This window comes from Lepidochelys olivacea, assembly GCF_965140295.1.
Source record: "Lepidochelys olivacea isolate rLepOli2 genome assembly, chromosome: 11".
Classification (NCBI taxonomy): domain Eukaryota; kingdom Metazoa; phylum Chordata; order Testudines; family Cheloniidae; genus Lepidochelys; species Lepidochelys olivacea.
This window is the reverse complement of record NC_140421.1, coordinates 28,368,787-28,392,742: the sequence shown is the minus strand read 5'-3', so window position 1 is coordinate 28,392,742 and position 23,956 is coordinate 28,368,787. Positions and strand designations below refer to the sequence as shown.

At 41.1% G+C, this 23,956-nt stretch overlaps 1 protein-coding gene across 5 annotated transcripts in view; it reads left to right on the top strand.

Moving 5' to 3' along the window:
• The window catches only part of CACNB4 (calcium voltage-gated channel auxiliary subunit beta 4), a 191,482-nt gene that overhangs the window by 63,838 nt on the left and 103,688 nt on the right, over positions 1–23,956 (top strand). Inside the window, exon 1 of one of the 5 annotated variants that reach the window (XM_084643145.1) lies at positions 17,815–18,094. The exons of the other annotated variants lie outside the window; for them this stretch is intronic. Coding sequence (XP_084499271.1) covers positions 18,050–18,094 — 45 coding nt within the window. The 5' untranslated portion in view covers positions 17,815–18,049. Of the gene's footprint in view, positions 1–17,814; positions 18,095–23,956 lie in introns of those variants that run through there. 5 annotated transcript variants of the gene reach the window in all.

Here is a 23,956-nt window from a genome sequence, read left to right as displayed (position 1 = left end):
CATATATTATATTACTGGGCAGATTCTCTTCAAGGAGCCTCTGCTTTTGGCATCCAACAATGAGCTGAGGTGATTGACACCAAGAATGCAAAGGGGATAAATGTAAGAGTCAAAATAAGAGCCCCCTAAATTAGCTTTGTTTTGTTTCAACAGTGTGGGTGATTAAGCATTGGAACAAACTGCCAAGGGAAGTGGTGGGTTTTTCATCTCTTGATGTCTACAGATCAAGCCTTGATGCCTTTCTGCAGGATGTGCTGTAGCCAAACACAAATTAGGCTCCAGTCAACAAGTTATTGGACTCAATACAGGAGTAACTGGGTGAAATTCTATGGATTGTGATATAGATGGTCTGGTGGTCCCTTCTGGCCTTAAACTCTATGAATCAATAAGCCAATCCTCTGACTCCTTGAGTGTCAGTGGTATTGTAGAGTGTCAGTGGGCATGCTAATTCTTGGCAGTCTGGCTTTCCTACCAGAGCAAGGTTTGAAGGTGGGGAAGCTACATCCATCACTGCAGTTCAAAGGAGACTGGCTTATAAATTTGTAAAATCAAATTGTCACTTCCATAATTGCTCAGGATTAGCCTCTCTGCTCCAATTGAAGTCAGCGGGAGTGTTGCTATTTTATGTGTAGTTCTGCATCCTAATAGCAATAATGTTCAAGAATGTTGTTCTGTACTGTGAATAAAACCTGTTTTCTCTTTTAACTACTTATTGACTTTGAAGACTTAATACCTGGCAAGTTGGGGTGTAAATCTACCTCTCACTAGTCTGCCAGGCAGTAAGTGTCTGTAAGGACTCTGTTGTCACTGACTGAAAGTTCCATAGTGTGCTTTGATCTACCCTCCTTTGAAATATGGGTAGATTAAAGCACACTAGGAGAATTTTTAGTGCACAGCAGCAGGGTCCACATGGACAGTTAGTGTGCGTCAGGTTAATGAGAGGTAGATTTATACCCCAGCTTGCTGCAAAATAACTGTTCATATAAACAAGCCCTAACAACACTGTTACTGGAGTAGACATGGAAGTTGGGGAATCATTGGCACCTGTCATAAATATAAAGGGAAGGGTAAACACCTTTAAAATCCCTCCTGGCCAGAGGAAAAACCCTTTCACCTGTACAGGGTTAAGAAGCTAGGATAACCTCGCTGGCACCTGACCAAAATGACCAATGAGGAGACAAGATACTTTCAAAGCTGGGGGGGAGGGGGAGCAAACAAAGGTTCTCTCTGTCTGTGTGATGCTTTTGCTGGGAACAGAAAAGGAATGGAGTCTTAGAACTTAGTAAGTAATCTAGCTAGATATGCGTTAGATTTTGTTTTGTTTAAATGGCTGATAAAATAACTGTGCTGAATGGAATGGATATTCCTGTTTTTGTGTCTTTTTGTAACTTAAGGTTTTGCCTAGAGGGATTCTCTGTTTTGAATCTAATTACCCTGTAAGGTATTTACCATCCTGATTTTACAGAGGTGATTGATTCTTTTACTTTTTCTTCAATTCAAATTCTTCTTTTAAGAACCTGATTGCTTTTTCATTGTTCTTAAGATCCAAGGGTTTGGGTCTGTGTTCACCTATGCAAATTGGTGAGGATTTTTATCAAGCCTTCCCCAGGAAAGGGGGTGTAGGGTTTGGGGAGGATTTTTGGGGGAAAGACGTTTCCAAGCGGGCTCTTTCCCTGTTATATATCTGTTAGACGCTTGGTGGTAGCAGGAATAAAGTCCAAGGGCAAAGGGTGAAATAGTTTGTACATTGGGGAAGTTTTAACCTAAGCTGGTAAAAATAAGCTTAGGGGGTTTTTCATGCAGGTCCCCACATCTGTACCCTAGAGTTCAGGGAAGGAAGGAAGGAACCTTGATAGCACCAGAGGGGTCAGTATTGTAAGCAACATAGGAATTGCCATATTGCAGCAGACCATCTCGTCCAGTATCCTGTCTCTGACAGGAACCAGTACCAGATGCTTCAGAGGAAGGTGCAAGCAGACCCAGAGTAGCATTATTGTCATCCTTCTGTGAACCCCATGCTAATTCTGCAATATCATTTTGGGGGGGGGGCAGTGACCAATACGGTACATAGTATTCTAGATGAGGCAACACACCGATTTATATAATGGCATTGTCATGTTTTCTATATCTCATTCCTTATGCATACCAACATCTTGTTTTGCTTTTTTTGACTGCAGCTGTACATTGAGCTATCAACAGTTAATTCCTGTTTCTGAATTGAAGTACGTTAATTTAGAACCCTGTGAGGTATATGTCTCCATGTCTAGTTGGTAGCCGGTATCAAGTGGAGTGCCCCAAGGGTCGGTTCTGGGGCCGGTTTTGTTCAATATCTTCATAAATGTTCTGGAGGATGGTGTGGATTGCACTCTCAGCAAATTTGCGGATGATACTAAACTAGGAGGAGTGGTAGATACGGTGGCAGGTAGGGATAGGAAACAGAGGGACCTAGACAAATTGGAGGATTGGGCCAAAAGAAATCTGATGAGGTTCAACAAGGGTAAGTGCAGCGTCCTGCACTTAGGATGGAAGAATCCAATGCACCGCTACAGACTAGGGACCGAATGGCTAGGCAGCAGTTCTATGGAAAAGGACCTAGGGGTGACAGTGGACGAGAAGCTGGATATGAGTCAACAGTGTGCCCTTGTTGCCAAGAAGGCCAATGGCATTTTGGGATGTATAAGTAGGGGCATAGCCAGCAGATCGAGGGACGTGATCATTCCCCTCTATTTGACATTGGTGAGGCCTCATCTGGAGTACTGTGTCCAGTTTTGGGCCCCACACTACAAGAAGGATGTGGAAAAATTGGAGAGAGTCCAGTGAAGGGCAACAAAATTGATTAGGGGTCTGGAACACCTGACTTACGAGGAGAGGCTGAGGGAGCTGGGATTGTTTAGTCTGCAGAAGAGAAGAATGAGGGGGGATTTGATAGCTGCTTTCAACTACCTGAGAGGTGGTTCCAAAGAGGATGGTTCTAGACTATTCTCAGTGGTAGAAGAGGACAGGACAAGGAGTAATGGTCTCAAGTTGCAGTGCGGGAGGTTTAGGTTGAATATCAGGAAAAACTTTTTCACTAGGAGGGTGGTGAAACACTGGAATGCGTTACCTAGGGGGGTGGTGGAATCTCCTTCCTTAGAAGTTTTTAAGGTCAGGCTTGACAAAGCCCTGGCTGGGATGATTTAATTGGGGATTGGTCCTGCTTTGAGCAGGGGGTTGGACCAGATGACCTCCTGAGGTCCCTTCCAACCCTGATATTCTATGATTCTATGATATGAGTACTTCAAGTTTTTTCCCTTTTATCAGGGCTTCACTTGCCATTGTGTTGCCTATTCATCGTGCTATGGTTAGGTCTCTGTCAAGCTCTTCAGAGTCCTCTGGTCCTGACTAATCTAAACAACTTTGTCATCTGCAAATTTTGCTCCCTTACTGCTCCCTCCCTTTCCAGACCATTAATAAATATACTAAAAAACACGGGCCCTGGTGCAGAACCTTGAGGCCCCTGCTGTTAACCTTTGTCCATGATGTAAATTGGCTATTTATTCCTACACTTTGTTTCCTATCTCTTAGCCTGTTTTTGACCCCTGCTGATACTTTGGTTCTCACCCTAGGACTATTTAGCATCTTTAGTAGCCTCTTGTAAGGGACCTTGTCAAATGCCTTTTGGAAATCTAAATAAACAAGGTCAACCAGTAATGTGTGAAAGGTTTGAGAATACAGGTTTCATACAGTTTGTATGAAAGATGCTAGAAAAACAGTGCTGTTTAGTATTGTATAAGCCACCAGAAGGTCAGTGATCTGATCTCCTCTAGGCGCTGCACTGCATCTGAGCTAACAGAGAATTGTGTTACTCACTCTTTTTAAATTATTGTCTCAGCATTTCCATTTGAAACTCCGGCTCAGCATTTGGCATAGGGGCTTCCTAAGCTAGGGCTGTTGCCTGGAGAGAGGAGGGGAGGAGTTTATGCCTCCCTCAGGGCCTGTTGTGCCAGCCTAACTAGCACAAAGGGGTCCTAGAACAACGATGACTCTTGTCCTTGCTCCCTAACCTGGACTGGTACTATATGTTTCCTTCAGAAGGCAGGCTCTGCACTTTTAGCCTACCAATGTGGGATATCAGGACTGTTTCCTTCAGTCTTTGACTGATGGGCTGCGACTTCCAGTTTGAAAGATGATTATGTAAATAAAAAAATTGAGATTTTTGGTGTCCTTTATTAGTGGCTCAGCTGGTGTCTTTCTTTCATGAGGGTCCCATTTTGAGCCTCAGCAGCAGTATTTTGCAGGATGTTTTACACTCCACAATATGTCCAGCCTCTGGATGGTGACACTGCTAATTTGTTATCTTCTCCCATGTCTAGTCACACCAGCTAGAAAAGAAAATAACTGCCAGAGTTTACAACTCTTATTAACAAGTGCATTCATCTGCTGCAGTTTCTAATTCTCAGCATCTTTGCTCAAAGAGAGGAAGCATGGTGTAGTTGTCCTAAGAGCTGTCCAAACATATAACAAAGAGATAATCCCTGCCTCAAAGAACTGACCGTCAAACCGTAGATTGTGGTCTTCAAAAATCACTCTGAGCCAAACAGCCTGGCAGAGCTCTGCTTCATTCAGGGTCTGAAATCTAACTGCTCAGTATTGCATAACATAAGCCTCTGTATAACTGGTTCCAACTAGCTCTTCTTGCTAGAGTCTCTTAGAGGTACGCTTCCCTACATCTTCCTTACCCAACCAAACCAACCAGTAATAACAATCAACATTAACATCATACTGCATTTTGAATGCTTATAACCAGTCTACTAACTAGCAGTGTTCAATTAGTCTGTAAGGTGATAGAAGCTAATTGAAGTGAACAAAATAACTTTCTTTATAAAGAGCCCCTTGCCAAGATGTGCAGGGTTCTGTGCACCCACACATGATAAACAGATTATAAAAGCATGGAGAAAATACTCTAAATCTACAGGATAACACCACCAGCCTTGCAAACCCTTAGAGAGAAGAAAATGGTATTTGTAGACAATTGTCTTTTTTTAATGGTGCCTGCTAGATTTCACTTTGACCAGCTAACACCCACTTTAAAATATAACTCACCTTGTCTACAATAGATGTTTAAAACAAGTTAGTTAACACCTTTTAAAAACACTCTTATCCTAGTCTTTACCCTAAAGTGGGACAGAAAATGTAAGTATTGTTCTGTGTGGTTCTTCAGTAATAGCAAGTAATGGTAGAAATTCTCCCATGTTGAAACCAATGAGAGTCAGCCACAGACACACTCCTTGTGTTTGGAGAGCACAGGCACAGCTTCGTTCTAGTATCTCTGAGAGGGTTCCAGGCGATGGGGCAGGGAAGAGATAGTGGCCATAGCCGCTGGGGCAGTCATAGATTTTCAAAACTCATCTGGTTGGGGCACTACTTAACCAAATATCTCGGGGCACTGTTGTGGCACAAGAAGAAGAAATGTCTTTAACTTTGAGCTGCTCCTCTCCTGGTAGTCGTCACTCACCCATTCTTACTCTCTCAGCTGTAGTCAGCTCCTGCCCATCCCACTTCAGCTAGTTCTCAGGTATTTCTATCAGGGCAGGACAGGAAGTCTGCCAGAGAGAGAGAGAAAGTGTGGGGACAAAAAAAGGGCAGCCATCTGGGATTATGTGGGTGGGCATCACTGAATTATGCCTGGAGGGGAGCCTACATTAGACAGGGAAGTCTGTTCCTGGGGGGCAGAAGAGGGGAGGCAGCTATGAATATAGAAGAGGGTGGGCAGGCATGTCTAATGATTGGGGAGGGGGGAACAGGGAAAGCAGAAGGGCAGAAGTGGGGAAGAGAGATAAGGCATGGTGGGGAAAACGGTTAGCCCTGGGGAGTATACTGGGAACCATAGGAGGCACAAAGGAGCCATGCAAACAAAGGAGCAACACTTCTTCAAGGGACTTTTTTCCAAAATAACCTGAGGGTCTGGATTTCACATTCTTTAAATTCTAGGTTATTTTTCTTCGCTCTTTTTTCTCTTACCTTCTAAAACAAAAATTACCTACAATTCACCAGAATGTAAACACAAGCCCATGTCAACCCCCCAGCCACCCCATGTTTGGAGAATTGTGTGTGGCAAATTTCTTTATGTACTGGCAACTATGAGTGTCAGGGCTTGTCTCGTGTACTTCTCGAGAATAACTGTCAGACAGATATTTGGGCACTGTCCATGCATTTCTTTGTCCTCTGGCTGATCTTGCAGTCTATCTGTGTTCTTGTGGCAGCATTGCTATGGTGTCATCATGTCAGCTGGTGAGGTTGGATCTCTAGCTCATGAGGCCTTAGGCTGAGGTCAGTCTTTTCTTTTCAAAGGCACCAAGTAGTAAATTTGCTAGTTTTCCTACAAGTATTAATGCTATAGAAACTTCCAGTGCGATCTTGTCAGTTAAGGAAGAAGTAATGACCTCATTTTAACTGGCAACATCATCCTTTATCAGTCTCCAGCTACTTAGTCCATCCATTCTTCGCCCATTTTATCTCCCAAGGCTTCACATTTGAGGATCATATTTAATCAAGAAAATGTTTCCATCAACAGTCCCAAGAATGGTTTCTAGTTAAATTACCAATGTTCATGTGGCTTTGGGAAGTTAAAACTGACCAGGAGGAAAAGGAGCTTTCAGGACTGCATGCAATCACTTAGTTCACAAAATATGAAGAGCTCACCATTCACAGTCATGTGGCTTCTATGATGTGCTCCATCTCACAAACCTGAGTACTAATGGAATATACTTGGATAATCTATGTTGCATCCTCTTTCGCTACTAATTCACAGAGGATAACAATCCACTAGTGCTACCTGCTAGTGGAATTATTCCTTTGGCTCAAGGAGTAGGGATGCTTCATGTGGGGGGAGGGATAGCTCAGTGGTTTGAGCGTTGGCCTGCTAAACCCAGGGTTGTGAGTTCAATCCTTGAGGGGGCCATTTAGGGATCTGGGGCAAAAATTGGGGATTGGTCCTGCTTTGAGCAGGGGGTTGGACTAGATGACCTCCTGAGGTCCCTTCCAACCCTGATATTCTATGATTCTATGTCTTGGTTTTAAGCCCTGCTGACAACCCATGCTAGGCTAGGTATTGTTCAATAAAGATTTCTGTTTGACTTTAAAACTGGATTGTGATGTAATCACAGGTCCTTGTTCAAAACCACACTACATTTACAGTACTACTTCATCCATTATTTGCCTTCACATACTAATGCTTATAATTCAGACCTTGGCTACGTGGAAACATTCCCAATTACTTCATTGAGACTTGGATCAAGCCCTGATTGGTTGTTCTTTATTGTGTTTTCGATATTTATGAGGCTTCCAGACTTTTAATTACCAATCTAAAACATTTCTTCATATCTTCAGGCACTGCATCCTCTCCCATAACATTTTAAATTGTCTTTTATTGACAATTTTTCATAATTACATCAGCTCATAAGGTAAAGGCCTGATGGGTGTTCAGCATCAACTCTTACAGCACTTAGGAAACTGAATATTACTCTTAAGAGAAGAACTTAAGGTTAAAAATGAGAAATGAATGAAGGTGCACTACTGTCTCATAGATTCTGGTATGTGGGTTTAAAAAATAAAAAGTACCCCCTCCCCCAAAAGAAACAAAACCCTCAGAATTTATATTTTACAATTCAAGGGGGAAAAACAAAACCACCACATTTTTAACTGGATGCTTAAATTGGGTTCCTAAATCCATATTTAGGGACTTAAATCATAGTGGCTTGATTTTCAAAAGTACTGAGCCACATGCAGCTACCTTTGAAGTCAATGAGAGTTTTGCATGCTCTGCACCTATCAAGATCAGGCTACTTTGATTTAGGTGCCTAAATGTGGATTTAGGTCCTTTAATGCTGTGACTATGAATTCAAGCACAGTCAGGAAATTCGAGTTGGTGGTTCCCAATGTCCCACAACAACTACAGCTTAGCCTCTTTGCATTTATATAGTGTTTATTGATTGCCTTTTCTTAAAAAGAAAAAAAAAAGACATGAAAGAAAATGATCAATCACACAAATAGTCAAATGCAGAGAATAATGATGAGTAGTTCAGTTACCCCTCCCACTATAAGTGCTTTAAACCATGAGAATGCAAATAACTTGCAACAATGAAACGTTCATAGCAGTCCTAATGTAGCAATGTGAGTATCAAGGTTCCTTTCCCACTTTGAACTCTAGGGTACAGATGTGGGGACCTGCATGAAAGACCCCCTAAGCTTATTCTTACCAGCTTAGGTTAAAAACTTCCCCAAGGTACAAACTTTGCCTTGTCCTTGAACCGTATGCTGCCACCACCAAGCGTTTTAAACAAAGAACAGCGAAAGAGCCCACTTGGAGACGTCTTCCCCCAAAATATCCCCCCAAGCCCTATACCCCCTTTTCTGGGGAAGGCTTGATAAGAATCCTCACCAATTTGTACAGGTGAACACAGACCCAAACCCTTGGATCTTAAGAACAATGAAAAATCAATCAGGTTCTTAAAAGAAGAATTTTAATTAAAGAAAAGGTAAAAGAATCACCTCTGTAAAATCAGGATGGTAAATACCTTACAGGGTAATCGGATTCAAAACGTAGAGAATCCCTCTAGGCAAAACCTTAAGTTACAAAAAGACACAAAAACATGAATATACATTCCATCCAGCACAGCTTATTTTACCAGCCATTAAACGAAAGGAAATCTAACACATGTTCTAGCTAGAGTACTTACTAATTTAACAGGAGTTGTAAGGCTACATTCCTGATCTGTTCCTGGCAAAAGCATCACACACAGACCCTTTGTCCCCATCCTCCCCCCTCCAGATTTGAAAGTATCTTGTACTCTCGTTGGTCATTTTGGGTCAGGTGCCAGCAAAGTTACCTTAGCTTCTTAACCCTTTACAGGTGAAAGGGTTTTGCCTCTGGCCAGGAGGGATTTTATAGCACTGTATACAGAAAGATGGTTACCCTTCCCTTTATATTTATGACAGTGAAGTAAAAGCCTTACTGAATAGGTGGTGCCTTACATTACACCCTAAAAACTGTTAAACTGGGCACTAGCAGATTCATTTGTGACTTCAGATTCAAATAACCTGTCTAGTGCTGTACATACTTTTAACAAAACTTAAACGTAGGCCTCTGAATCCTCAATAGAAAGACATGTCCAAAATGTCATTTTAATTTTATTGTTCTTAAATATAAATAAAAAAGTTGTAACGAAACCTTCTAGAGCTGCTCAATACTCCAACAGTAATCCATAAACCAATAACTGTATTGCTCTCATATCAAAGCCTCATCACCATATCCCATCAACCATCCATCCCAGATGCCTGGGGAAAAAAGGTGGGCTTTGCCAAGTAGCTGGAAGATTAAGAAATTCAGTCTCTTTCCAATGGGTGGAAGCAAGTTCTGAAGTAGATAACCATTAATGTTTTGCTGGCAGTTCCTCCCTCTTTGAATTGATGGAGCACCTGCTTGAGCACCTCTGCTGATCTCAACCATGGCAGTATTTTATGAGAGGGAGGTAATTTCTCAACAAGTCTCAAAATGTTTGGGGCTTTATGGGTCAAAACCAACATGTGAGTTTCAGCTGGAAGCTTGTTGATGATGGCTGCAGTTTCTGGAGCACAAGTGTCATGCGCTTTAAGATTTCTAGAAGGAATGGGTTCAATAAAATCACATACATCGATATAGTATTACTGTAAGTATTAAGTTTTTCCTTAATACATACTCTCAGGCCCAATTACATTTTGTAAAATGTAAAAATTACATTTTAGCGTAATCTATTTCCATGCTCATTGTTGTAGTATCAGAGGTGTGTGGAACATCTACCCTTCTGTGCTGGCTTGGAGTCTGTGAACGAAGTTGTCCTTGTGTTACCCTGAGGCTAATGTTCCTGCCAATGCCAGCCCCACACCCAGGCTGGGAGAGGAGGGGCACTCTGGCTCCACAGCCCTCCTGCACTGATCACAGTGATTTGGTACCAGTGATTTGATAATAGTGAAAATGAATTTGTTAGGGTAAGAAAAAGAATGAACGTACTGACTTCTCTCTCTGGCTTTGTACACTGCAGTACTGCTGTTTTTACCTGACTCTGCAATCTCATTACTGCACTTCCACCCAAATAACCTATTGGTGCATTTATACAAAGAGCAGTCTGCTACATCTATTGAAAGAACTGGACTACTGTGGTTATTTGAGGGTTCAATCATTAGCTTGGGCTTCAAATAAAATTTGATATGGTCTTGGGCTGCATTCTATAAAGTTCATGTTCTATGAAATACTGTGGTTCCCCCCCCACCAACATTTGGATCACTCCAAACCAGGAACATATGGACCCATTTTTCTTAGAGACTTCACACCTTCTCCCTTTGGACCTCAAAAATAATTCAACTGAGCAAAAAGAAATGGAATCCAAGAAGAATCCCTCTCTGACTCCAGGGAGATTTGTGCCTAGAATGTATCCATTCAAAGGGATATGAAATGCTCTTGACATCAGGTAGTTACAATATTTTTATCTGTGGTGAAAGGAGACTTTTCAATAGAGTATTCAGCTTCTACTTTTTCAGTTAAGTCAATATTCTGACTGCTTTTCTTACTTTCAGTGTTTTACTCTAATGGGGTAATAAAGTACTGTTTTTTATGAAATCACCATAGCAGTTTTAAGAATTTCAGATCTTATACAAGTACTGTAGTGCAATCTCTTTATCATGAAAGTTGAACTTACAAACGTAGAATTTATTTATTAATTATATAACTCCCTTCAACTGAGTGAGCCCTTGTTTGCAAGGGCGGGTGGATTTTACCTCAAGGACTCTGCATGCGGCAGGGGAGGGGAGCCTGGTGCAGGGAGGCTGAGCTAGTCAGGCCTCTGTTTTATACGGCATTGTTTCTCAAACTTTTGATGCTGGTGACCCATTTGGACTTAAAAAAAAATTGTGACCCCCTCCTCTAGAAAAGATTGTGACCTCTACCTTCAGCCATGAGGGACTTGGGGCGTCAGCCTTGCTCAGGGGCAAGGGGCTGAGCAAAGGGCTCGGGGCTCTGGACTTCAGCCATGCTCGGTGCTTCAGTCCCCCTTGGGGCATCGGGCTCCAGGCATCAGCCACTCTTGGGGCTCGGGGTATGAAGCTCCAGCCTGGCTTAGAGTTTCAGCCCCACTCAGGAGTTGGGGTTTCAGTCCCCCTGACACTCCCGGAGCTGCCAGCTGTGGCTTCAACCCTTCACCTAGAGGTATGTGTCCCTACCCACGCAGAGGTATGGGATGAACACATTAAAAAAAAAATTAACATGTTAATTCTATTTTCAGTTAATCACAGGTGTTAACTGCGATTGACAACCCTGATTAAAATATAAAAGCTTGTATATAATAGGTAATAGTATAGAGCTGACCTAACATTTGACTTCATTTGCACTGAACTGGAGAGTACTCATGCAAGGCCCTTGCTAACACAACTGGCCTTTGAGCCATGTGAAAGAGAATCTCCGTTCATTCATTTAAAATAAAAAGAAAGGGCCATATTTGCTGCTGCAGCTCAGTTATTCTCAGTGCAGCACCAGAAAGGGTTGCGGTTGGTGGATCCTGAAGCTGGCTGGGAAGTTGTCCAGTCCTAGGTGTAAATCAGACCCTCTGGCTGCCCACCAAACACTGTTATAGGAGTGCTGTATAAGTGATAGCTATGTATATGTAAACCGTTAATAGATAATCCACCAGCAGATGGCACTCCAGGGTACATAGTATAGAGTCTGGGTTTTGTAGGCTCAGTAAAACTTGTTCTTTTGGGGCAGTGCAAATTGGCTTCTTATGTGTAGCTCTTTATGTCAGCTCTTAACAGCAACAACGGGCCATTAGCAGCCAGAGATAGCTGTAACACAGAACTGCCCAGCTATGCCTCTTTTCCAAGCCATGCCCCCTACATCTGGGGCTGGAGGAGTAAATGTCGTAAGAACAGGAATGGTACACAGAGATTTCCTTATGGAACAGGAATTCCCAGGTTAATTCTGGCTACTTTGCTGGAGGGCCAGAGTAAGGCCCTGAATCTTGGCCCTAATTGTACCTTATGAAGACAGGCTTGAAAACGTAGACCAGTGAAAAATAATAGAAACTAGTAGCTGGGGTTGGAAGAACCAAGCTGCTGGGTTCCACTTTTGCAGTAGGAGACATTATATCCCACTCCCCCGCCATGCCCCACTACAACTCATGCATGCACTTTAAGTAAAATGTATCAGTTAAGTAAGCATAACCTAAACAATTCTTACTAATCCTTCCTACAGTCTTTAGCCAGGCCTGGGCTTAGGGGTGTGATTTTGGTGGACAGGAGTTGGTTATGTAACTTCATCTGGGGGTTTAAACCCCTCCTCAAAACCTAGGTGGGAGCCATACTTGCCCACTGACCTTTTCTCTCTAACTCCCCTTCAGTCCTTCAAATCGCTCGTCCCTTGAGCACCCATTCAAGGTGAGGAGGAAGGAAAGCCAGAATTAACGCCTTACTTACAGGGAACCTGGTATTGTCACTGCACCGACCGTGCAGTGTAGTTATTATGCAGTGGTTTCCAAGACAACAATGACTTTCACTTAAATGATGCTTTCTAGCTGTCTCCATTGCTCAATTGTATGGTTTTCATGTAACTGATCCCAGGGCCAAAGCCTACCCTCGCACATATCCAACCTCATCAACATCAATGGGTCTTCATGGATGTGAGTATAATTTGTACACATTCACCTTTATTTAGGAAACTCGCTTTTATTTTCCAAGATCCCTTGTCACAGGCAGTAGAAACCTTTGTGCATAGAAGCTCCTTTCTGGGTTCCTTCCACAGATTACTGTGCTGTATTCTGTAAAGCTCTTCGATGTCAATAAAAGGAAAATATTTCTGGTGCTTCACATTGCTAAGAAAGCCTTCATTCAGCAAAGCAATCAGTGTTGCCAGATTGAAGTGATAGAGCACTAACAGATGCATGAGAGCTTCCCACATTAATCTTTGATGGAATGCTGGCCCTTTAATTCCTGCTCAGAGGTTTGTCTGGCAGAACACATTGTGTGTCTGAACGTTCCACACACAACCTAATATTCTACCGATTTCACCCCAATGTTAATTGAACAACAGAGGCACAGTAGCTAATCTGCAAGACCAGCACCAAAAGGGTTAATTTCCAAATCTGAAAAACCAGACCTCCATTCTACATAACATAACAGAAGCAGATTACTATTAACCTGCAGTACAGTATAATTTTTTTTTCTTTTTAATTGTCTTGAAGGACTTGACTGAGATTGTCCCTTTGACCAGTAAACAACCTCATAAATATTTAGCACAGATCTAGATATGGATTTAGGGTTCCCATTAGAGTTCTTGAGTATTTCAGCCATCTCCTTATTTGCATTTTGGTCACAAAACCACGTCTAAACTAGGGGTCGATGGCGCAGTATAACATGTCAATTTCATTTTCCATAGAGTTCAGCAATTTGAGGGGGGAAAACTTCTAGTCAAACTCTTCTTACCTAAGTCATGTGAGTAGCCCCTGTGAAATGAGTTAAGCATATGGTATATGGGACTTCTTCAGTGAGTTAAGCATATGGTATTTGGTCTGTGACAATTTTCTTTCAGCTTCTACTGATTAAAACGGTCTGTTTACAACTTTTAAATACAATCCTGTTTGAGTTAATATATTTTTATTACACCTTTTAAAAGCTATTCAGCTTAAGCAGTTAAAAACATTTTAATACCCCTGAATATTGTCTTTTCTCTTATAATCATGTCTAGATTAAAATGTAAGTAGAACAGGAAATAGAGCAATTCCACTGATTTGGGGATTAAATACTTCCATTACAAATGTATGTCAAAGTTCACTGAAAAGATTTCTCCTCCTCCTGCTCCTCCTTTTTTGAATAACAAATTATTCTGATATCACATCTAAAAGTTTCTTCAAAAATTCTGACATTTAAAAAAAGAAAAGGAGTACTTGTGGCACCTTAGAGACTAACTAATTTATTTGAGCATAAGCTTTCGTGAGCTACAGCTCACTTCATCGGAAGCTTATGCTCAAATAAATTGGTTAGTCTCTAAGGTGCCACAAGTACTCCTTTTCTTTTTGTGAGTACAGCTTAACACGGCTGTTACTCTGAAACCTGACATTTAAAAGTTTCCCTAAACATTGTATTTGTTATCACAGACTTAATTTTTTAATGGTAACTATATTTAGTATAAATAATACCCTCAAGCAATGTTATTTCCCTGCTCCTTAAATTTTCTTCATTTTAGATTTTTTTCCCCACTGGGTGGCCACTTATCAATTTTGAGGTTCCCACTACAATGGACAGGCCAGAAAGCTGGTCTGTGGCTAAGCAGAGGATTGAGAATCAAGAGACAACCCAAGCTTTATCTTCAGCTTTTTAGTGTCTACAATTTTGTTTGTTTTTAGCATTGCCAACTAACCTTATGAAATAGTTATTTTATTCTATAGCGTGGAAGAGGAATAACTCATTAGGACAGTTTGTTTTATTTATTCAGGGATTTAATAAGCAAAAATCCACCCAATATCTGTACAGTGTAAGAATGCAGAAGCTGATATTTTGGGCTTTCTCAGCCTGTCATAGGATTCTGTGATTCATAAACAATATATATTGTAGCTGAATCAGGTCCTTGGCCATTTAGCTGTTGCTGAATCTTCTGGGTCCACTTGGGTGGACTAAAAATGCTTATTTTGTACATGCTCCTAAATTTCCTTGGTGATTCCTAACACCCCCCTACTGACTTCAATGAAATGAGGACTGACAGCACAGCAAGCGGAGCAGCTCAAGGGTTAATTGGCCAGGCAGACTGAAGAAATCAATGAACTAAAGGTGTGCACTAAATCCTATAATGTAGGATACTCCAACTGCTGTTCGTGCTTCATGCTCAGGTAGGTGCAAAGTACATACAGCAATCACCATATTCTTTCATTGTCAGTGTTTTGATGTCTTAGGTCCCAGTTTAGTCCCTGATTCAGCAAAATACTTAAGCACATGTCTATTTTTACACGTTGTTTGTACAGTGGTAGGGTCTAGGAATCCCTGTCTTGGATCATAACTCCATTATGTTAGGTGCTGTGCAAGAACAAAGATGGTCTCCAGTCCTATTGGCTTGAATGTGACTGCTCACATACTAAAAGTTATGCATGTGCTTATGTACTCAGTAGTAGCCAGGTGCCTGATTTTGATCAAACTTAAACAGGTGTCCAGGGAGTTACTCTAGTGTAAGGAAAATCAGGTCCACTGTCTTGTTCCTAAAAGTCCTATTTATGTGGCTTCCACTACAGTGTGAAAACTTAGACACATTTCATTGTGATTTTTAAACTAGGCACCAAAGTACTGCTAGAAATAAAGCATGAGAAAACCCACATGAACCACCTTGCATAGGGTCTCCACCACTCCAGCCCTACCCCCAGGGCTCTGCCCCTCTCTGAAGTGGCAGGAGATTTCAGAGTCAAGATGTCTAGGGTAGTTCATGCCTCCTTGACTGTTCTCAGTGGTAGCTGATGACAGAACAAGGAGTAATGGTCTCAAGTTGCAGTCGGGGAGGTTTAGATTGGATATTAGGAAAAGCTTTTTCACTAGGAGGATGGTGAAACACTGGGATGTGTTACCTAGGGAGGTGGTGGAATCTCCTTCCTTAGATATTTTTAAGGTCAGGCTTGACAAAGCCCTGCCTGGGATGATTTAGTTGAGGATTGGTCCTGCTTTGAGCAGGGGGTTGAACTAGATGACCTCCTGAGGTCCCTTCCAACCCTGATATTCTATGATTCCTTGGAGCTATTGTTTCAGGCTCTCTGCAGAATCAGGCATCTCTCACACACGAGCCACATTTTCAAGCTTTCCTTTGCATTCACGAGGTCTAGAAATACGTTTCTTTAAAGAAAATCTAATCTGTGAATCCAGGAGCTGGGGTTTATTCCTGGACCTATAATGCATATACCTTAATCCAGCTCAGCCACCTTAAAGAAGGGGCTTAAAAGGACCTGGAGCATGACTGCTGAGTCCATGATTATGCAAATACACCGACAGGCAGGCCACAAGCTGCATTTTGCTGGGCCCAGGGAAAACGCATAACGTTCCCTACAGACACACTAATGAAAGAAAAAATTATATTTGACTTCTGAAATAACATAGATAGGGCCTATCACTTTACAACTCTTTTTTGGCTTTTTTTCATTGCAAAATCATGAATGGCCTCACTAATGTCAGTTTTTCTTGCGAGTTCACACTCCATAGATGAAACAGTAAGATAACTTAAATGTCTCTGTGCCATCGTAGATCATCTGTCGTCTTTGATGATACACGGGTACAAACAAACTCACTAAATTTATATAAATAACATATAATCAAACTCAAACGTCCACAATCTAGACTGATTTTTTCCCCCCTCTCCTGGTGATAGGCTGTGGCCAGGCACCTTGGACTGGACTAGTAAAGTGTATTTATTTTCTCCCCTTTATGTGGCCATGCCTTCATGCTGGAGTGTGTAGGTATCATTTCCCCAATCCCCATGCTGTTTCCTACACAGAACGTGTTAATTTTGGCATTATGTTACGAGTGTGTGAGAATTTTACCCACAAAGAAGTTACTATGTAGAAAAGAAAAGCTCACTGTAAAAGAGTTGCCCCATGTGTGTTTTCCTTTAAGGAGTTTTCTTTTGCTTACTTAAACAGAGCAACTAAATTTCTGACAATTGACTGTATGATTGAAGTTCAGGGAATTAATGAAAATAGCTTTCCTAGAAGAAGAGAAGTTCTTGCTGCAAAGTTGGTGCTATTTTGCTCCTAACTTAAAAATGTTTCATCTTTAGCTTACTATGTCTGCTATGAGTGAAACATGCAACACGTAGCTGGTGAGCCCCTTGTTCCTGCTGGGGTGCAGTTATTCATACAAATAATCCCATTTACTGGTAGCTAGTGACTCCTCTCAAATAGGACCGTTCTTGTGAGTAAATGCTCACCAGTGTGTGTCAAGGCTTTACAGTCTGGCCCCATGTAAATTTATTATGTACAAGTGCAAGATTTTGACCAACTTGCACTTTTTAACAAAAGCATGTTGAAACTATTGGGTTTTTTGTTGTTGTTTGGAATAAAAAGGAACATTATAATTAAACCATTTTGCATAGTTCATTGGAAGTGGCTTATAAAGAAAAAATACCTGATAACTGAAACTTGTTGCTCATTAGAAAAATAAAATTTATACTACTGCCTAAAAATAAAGTGAGTAGACTCCCTTGGTTTCTATTCACTACTAAAATTGGTGTTTTAAGGAGGTAATGTGTTCTCTCCCCTTCTCCCCCCCCCCACATATGCAGCACTATAATTTAGGTAGGATATTAAGAACTTCATGTGAACAAGAATGAAATCTCATCTGTTCTCCAACCCCCCCCCCGCTGTGCCTTTGTATGAAATGACCTATTTTCCCTTTTTAAATGTAAATTACAGTTTTTGTTAAGTGCAGATCCTTTCCCTTGAAATATTGTATTATTTTCTTACACTTCAATTTAGAAATCAAAATCTTCCAAATGTCTACAGTACATATTTACAATACATAGTTTAACAAATAGGAAGATGTATTCAGTGGTAAAAGCTCTCCATATAGAACACCCCTTTTTGATTGGGATCAGATTTTAGTGTGTGTGTGTAAAAGAGGGGAAATAATCAGGGACAAGCTCTTTGCAAAGGTGTAAGCCTAGGGGTCCTCATCCACTATCAAAGAAAATGCTCTTCCAGCTGACTGAAGCAGAGCAGGGCAGCTCAGCCAATCACAGTGTTCTTTTCTAGCTCTGTCATCAGCCCTTGGTTAGGGAAGGGTTTTGCTTTTATGCTCTGTATTTGGAAGGCAGATAAAATGCCAGGTCTGGGCTGCCTCTAGGGATAACCTTCCCCTCTGGGATGTGAATGAACAGTATCTTGGCTGGGGAAGCCACAGGAAATTGACAAGGCAGGCTCTGCTCCCTTGCATCAGCTTTTTCTACATTTTAACCCTTGCTGTGGCTTTGTGGCAATTTCAGGTTTGCATTGAGAGGTGTGCTTTGGGTTATCAGACCTCCATGTATGACAATTTGTACCTGCATGGATTTGAAGACTCTGAAGCGGTAAGTATTTTCATTGATAACATTTTTTTTCTGAACAACCTTATAGGATATGCAGAGGACAGATATGAAGAATCAGGCTTGTTTTCTGGGTTTAGCTGATTGGTGTTGCACTGTGGACAGTTTGCAGTCACCTGAAATAATCCTCCATTACATAATTTCTTGTCAAGCAATACAATTTAGGGGTTTCCAAGAAAGGCTTGAAAGCATTTTGTGTACCATAATTTACCAATTACAAGCTACGCTTCTGCTCTCAGGGAGTGTATGAATGCTTCACAGAAGATAGCTTTACATATGCAGAAGCAGTTACAGCTAATGTATGTTGTAGTTCATCAGCGTAACAGGAAAAGATGTTCATTATATAATAGTTAATATTTGTTTGATCCAGCAGGAACAGAGTTTCTGAGCTGCCATCTGTGTTATGTGCTCTCTGTCCAAGTGATCAATGCAGTTGCATTTGATTTTCTTAACAAAGAGACAGTGTAAGTGTTTGCTGTAATGTAACCCTGCAGTATCACAATGGCAGAATGTAGCCTTAAAATACTGTCCAAAAAAGGCTGAGGTGTTTTTCATTTTTGTTTAATTAGGAAATGGTGCTCCCCACCCTCTAACTCACGATAACAACCCTCCTAGCAAAACCTATTAAAATCTTAACAAAATGGTTCACCGGGAATCCTAAATCCCATGTCAGGTTGGGCATACCAGGGAGTTTAGGCTAGGGAATATTCATCATTAGTGCCTGTAAATCTTATTGTGGTGGTGGTTCTGGCTAGCACAGGCACCTTCTTTCTTCAGTGGCTAAACAAAAGCCTTGAGAGGCAGAATTACCAGGGGGAAAGAGAATTACTTAGCTTACCACGGCAATGCACATGTTATTCCATGTTAAATAGGAATGTGTTACATAAGGCTTATGGCCAAGTCACAAAATACACAGATTATAACAAAATAGTGTGTACGTCAATGCAGACGTATGTGCCCAATGATGTGGTATCCACAGGAAATGATAAGATCCTATATCACTTCAGATGAGGCTTTTTTCTCGTCTGGCAATGTGGTCTTATCAGGCTCCAACTGTAAAATGTTATCTGTCTACAGGTTGCCTCACGTGCTAGCAACTTATCTTAGTCAATTTATTTCAGGGGGAGCGGAATCTGAAATATTCAGAATTTGAAATTAAAGAATGCACTGTACTGTCTTGGGGGGTGGGGAGAAGAGAGCGGCTAAAGTATTTGAATCCCTAGAGGTGGTGTTTCCTTGGGTCAATTTATTTCTGCAAGTGTGCTCTCCACCCCACCCCCTTGTATTTCCATTTTGATTTGTTAGCAGTTTTCTTCAACTGCTGTCAAAACTGACATACCAAAACCATAAATGAGAATTTTAGTTCTTCTAGAGATGATGTCCATGTGGACTGGGGATTAACATGATAAACCTTGTGTTCTTGGGAACGGTTTCAATTCTTGATGCACAGGTTTGCAGGAAAAACATTTTAAATGTATTTCGCCCCAGTCCTTTGGCCAAGTGTAGTTGCCCTGTAAGATGGAAAAATTGGAAGTGTAATTGACTGGTTCAGATGGCTAAGTTTTTGGATAGTGGTTGGTACAGTAGAGCTGTATCACTTGTGACTAAGACCAAGAATTTTAGGTGTTTAGATGCTCAAAGATGAAGATAAGTGCCTAATGGGATTTTTTTCTAAAGCGCCTAACTCACGTTAATTTCAATCTGGCTGTAAATGGTTTGCTCACATCGAAGATTATTTGGGTAGAGCAGTTTTATGACTGAAAAAACCTAGGAGACGTGAATAATAATAAAAAAAAATCCAAATAATATGAATTAAAACTATAGGAACCTTGTTAGCAGCAGAAAGTAGAAATTTGAACCGTCGTTGTGAAATTTGGGCCAACCTGAGAAAGCAATAGTATCTAGGTTTCCAAATATTCCATTTAAGTGATTCTTGGTAGCAGGGTTGCCAGCTCTTGAAGTTTTATCTTGCATCATTTGTGTCCTTGGCAGCCACAGCTTTGGGAATCATGTGAATACATGAGACTCTCCGCTTCCATTACTTTTGTTTTTAAAGTAAGCGTCTAGCCCTCATGTTTATGAAGAAAAGATGGATATTTTGAACCCCAAAGGCTCCAACATCAGGAGACAGATAAAAGAACCTAATTAATTATTTTTTGCAAATCTAATGACTTAAGCTAGTCTCATGATTATTTTGGATCCTGACTCATGATTTCTGAGTTCTTGGGGCTGGCAGTACTGTGGTGGTAATACTGAAGAAAAGTGTGTCATGCAGCATGAAATGGTGTGAATGCAGTTTTAAACCCAATGGGCAAGACTAGGCCTGTGTAACTGATATAATATACTAAAAAATAAACTAACCCAGCAGTATTAGGTTCTCTAGTTATTTTCAGTACAAATGCATTAACACATGTAACTGAGTATGCATGGATTAAAGCAATACAGTTGCCTTTTTTAGGAATCAAAAGGCTTACCCCTAATGTTCTGCAGCTAGTGAAGATATGGAAGCCCAAGGATGGATATTGTACTTGCTCTCTTGTTTTCTGCAGCAGACAGAGTTGTGGCCCAGTACCTTCTGTTACTGACAAAGTTTCCAGCACACAGTAAATGCATATATATCAAAATGAGTCAGGCTAGAACAGTAACACCTTATCAAAGTTGACACTTGCCCTTATAAAACAGATCCTATAGCATTCTACACTAATGACCAAGCACAACAAACTAATCTGTAAGATGGATCAGTTCTTTAGAATCCTACAGAACTTCTCTAGATCTATAGTGTGGGACCTGAGATAACAAAATAGTGTTCTGAATAATCTCACTGTATTTTGCATACTGTTGGCCACACTCATCCTGAATATGCTCTGGCAGAAATCCTGGAGCAGCGCCTGAAGAGTAGAAAGCCATGGCACCGTAGGGGACTAACTCTTTTCGCCCAGGGGGAATAATGCTGCTTAGAAAGTCGTGGCCCTTGTTCAAGAAAGAGCATGGCTAGCATGGTCAAGGAGTGTGCTAACTCAGCTCCTCTCCCTAACAGAACTCCTATAGAGATACTGCAGGAGTTAAAGCTCCTGTCCCCACTACTCAGTGGTTTGAGCATTGGCGTGCTAAACCCAGGGTTGTGAGCGCAATCCTTGAGGGGGCCATTTAGAGATCGGGGCAAAAACTGGGGATTGGTCCTGCTTTGAGCAGGGGGTTGGACGAGATGACCTCCTGAGGTCCCTTCCAACCCAGATATTCTATGATTCACAGACCTGAAGAAGTGCACACCAAGCCGAAACACTGCCTGCCCTCTTTGGGGATGGGTTTCCCCGGGGCGGGGACACAAGGGGCAATGCTAGCACAGATAGAGAGATCCCAGTGAATCTTTGTTTTATGTTAAAGGTGGAGTGTACTTTTCATATGAATGAATTGTTTAGTACGTTTTGCTGCCATGTAACGTATGCCTTCAAGGACCTCTTCAATGCGATCTAGGCAATGCTTGTAATCTGCCACAGTAACACCCATATGTCACTGGCTTTCGTCAGGCATGGGCTAGCTCAGACATCAATAGAGCCTCTAAACTTTTAAAAGCATTGCTTACTCTATCCCAAAAGGTCACATAACTAACAGACCTGGAGATGTTTTCAATGGCAGAACCACTTATAAGCTCATGTCTGATTCAAAGGTGACTTGGGCAAATTTATTCTGTAGTCTTTATTTTTAAATTGAATGAATCGATATCAATAGTTGTGGTAAATTACAGTGAGCTCAACTCCTGTTGCTACACAGAGTGGAGATTTGGAAGCTCCAGCAACACATGAAGAATGAGGACAATACCACAAACAAGTAAAAAAAGATCCTGTTTAGTATGTTATACTCGCATACCTATTTACGCAACCGGAGAGAGTCCATGCACTGGTCAATGCCATATTCACACTCTCGAACCAAACATTTCATAGCTGGGTGGATTTCTCAACAGGTGGTCATGGAGAGAGGGGGGTGGTTCCTGCTGGGGCTCTCCCAATGAGGTCTTCCCACTGTAGCCTAGTCATGGAACCTCTTTTATCTTTTTGTTCTTACCGTGCCTACTCCTTATGCACACGCATGAAGGTTTCAACCTTTCTTTTCCTTATTTGTATTTCCACACCCCATAAATTTTGGGGTGCCCTGCTTTTCATAGGTTGTTCTTAGTTACCCTTATTCCCATAAGCATTTTAGTAACTTTTACATTAACTGTTTCCAGGGTCACCTGCGGCCCGCACAGAACTTTCTGTGATGTTACAATCAGGTGTCTTGCAGCTTAGATGGGTATGTTACAACATATTTCTCGTAACGTCACCTATTGGACCATTTTCCCCAGCAATCTTGTGACTTTAGTGGCATAGGGTTATTCTTAGGTTACCCCCTTATGTCAAGCTTCCTTAAGCCTAGTGTGGTTAAGCTGAAATTTTACAGACCTCAACCTGTAGGCCTGGCATTACAGCCAGGCTGTACTTATATTCCTAATACGCACTCATCGATCCTAAATACTTGTCAATCTTATAGTCCCATCCTACTTATATTTATTCATTACCCATTGATTATATATGACCTGACATAGGAGTTCACCATGACATTAACACTGCAATGATAAAATGAACTAATTGGCTACAGTTCACTGATGCATAATAAATGATGCAGTTTAAATGGAGTCAGCAAGTAATTATTTAACATTTTTGGAAGTACAGTTGGGAGTAAAATTTGTGATAGTGTGATGCTGTGTAGATTTTCACTGACCTGAAATAGACATATGGACATTGAACTCTGAACTTCTTCAGGTTAACCTAGAAGCATTAGAATTACTCAGAACTCTGGCCCAGCTGTGAAAAGAACAGAATGGCTTTAGATGTCTTCAGTGTGGAAGCATCACCTATATCAGTGTGCTAAATGTTTTTTTTTAACTGCATCGAGGGGAGATTAGGACTTCCTCATTCAGTAGGAGGATTATATTGTGATTCTGTGGAATTTAGAGAACAGAAGAAATGTTCTCATTGAGACATCAGTGCCCTCAAAATCAATGTGTTATCATAATAGAGAGAGATCAGTTTTTTCTTATGGGTCCACCCCCGTGCAAAGGCAGGACAGACTCTCCTGGTAGACCACATATGGAATAACTGATTAGGCAGCACATAGACAGGAAAAGAAAATGCAATAAGGAGGTGAAATATTTGTTGGAACTAGGCACGAAGTTGATAGTATGTGAATGTGCTTATCTGTATAGATACAAAAATGGATATTAAAGATAATTATTTAATTATTGGATTAAGTAATGGATAATTATTGAAGTTTATCTATCAAAATGTATAATTGTTAAAAATCCACTATTTTATAAATATGCAACATATCTTACCAGCTATGATGATTAATGATAGGTGGCTGATGTGCTAGCATGAGGCTTTTTTTTTTGAGGAGCAGGAAATTATGAGGTTTTTCATGCAGGTCCCCACATCTGTACCCTAGAGTTCAGAGTGGGGGAGGAACCTTGACACCTCACGTTACTAATGTTGGGGTGACCTTCTCTGACAGGTTAGGCTTTTACCTTAAGCTTATTAGCATATACAGTATGCCAGTTAGTTACCATGGCATTCTTGTAGTTGGACATCTGCTGATCAAAAGCTGAAATCAACTGGCATCTTGTAGTTACCTGTCAGCAATTTAGTCCTACTTGTTTATTACAGCATTCTATCTTGTGATAGCTTATGATTTATGGTTAGTCTTGGTTAGCTAATACTTTTCGGGCCTTAGGCCTTGATTAGTTTAGCTAAGCTATTGACTTACAAGCCTTGAGGCTTGTAGGCTCATTGCATTATTGCCTTAACTTATCTC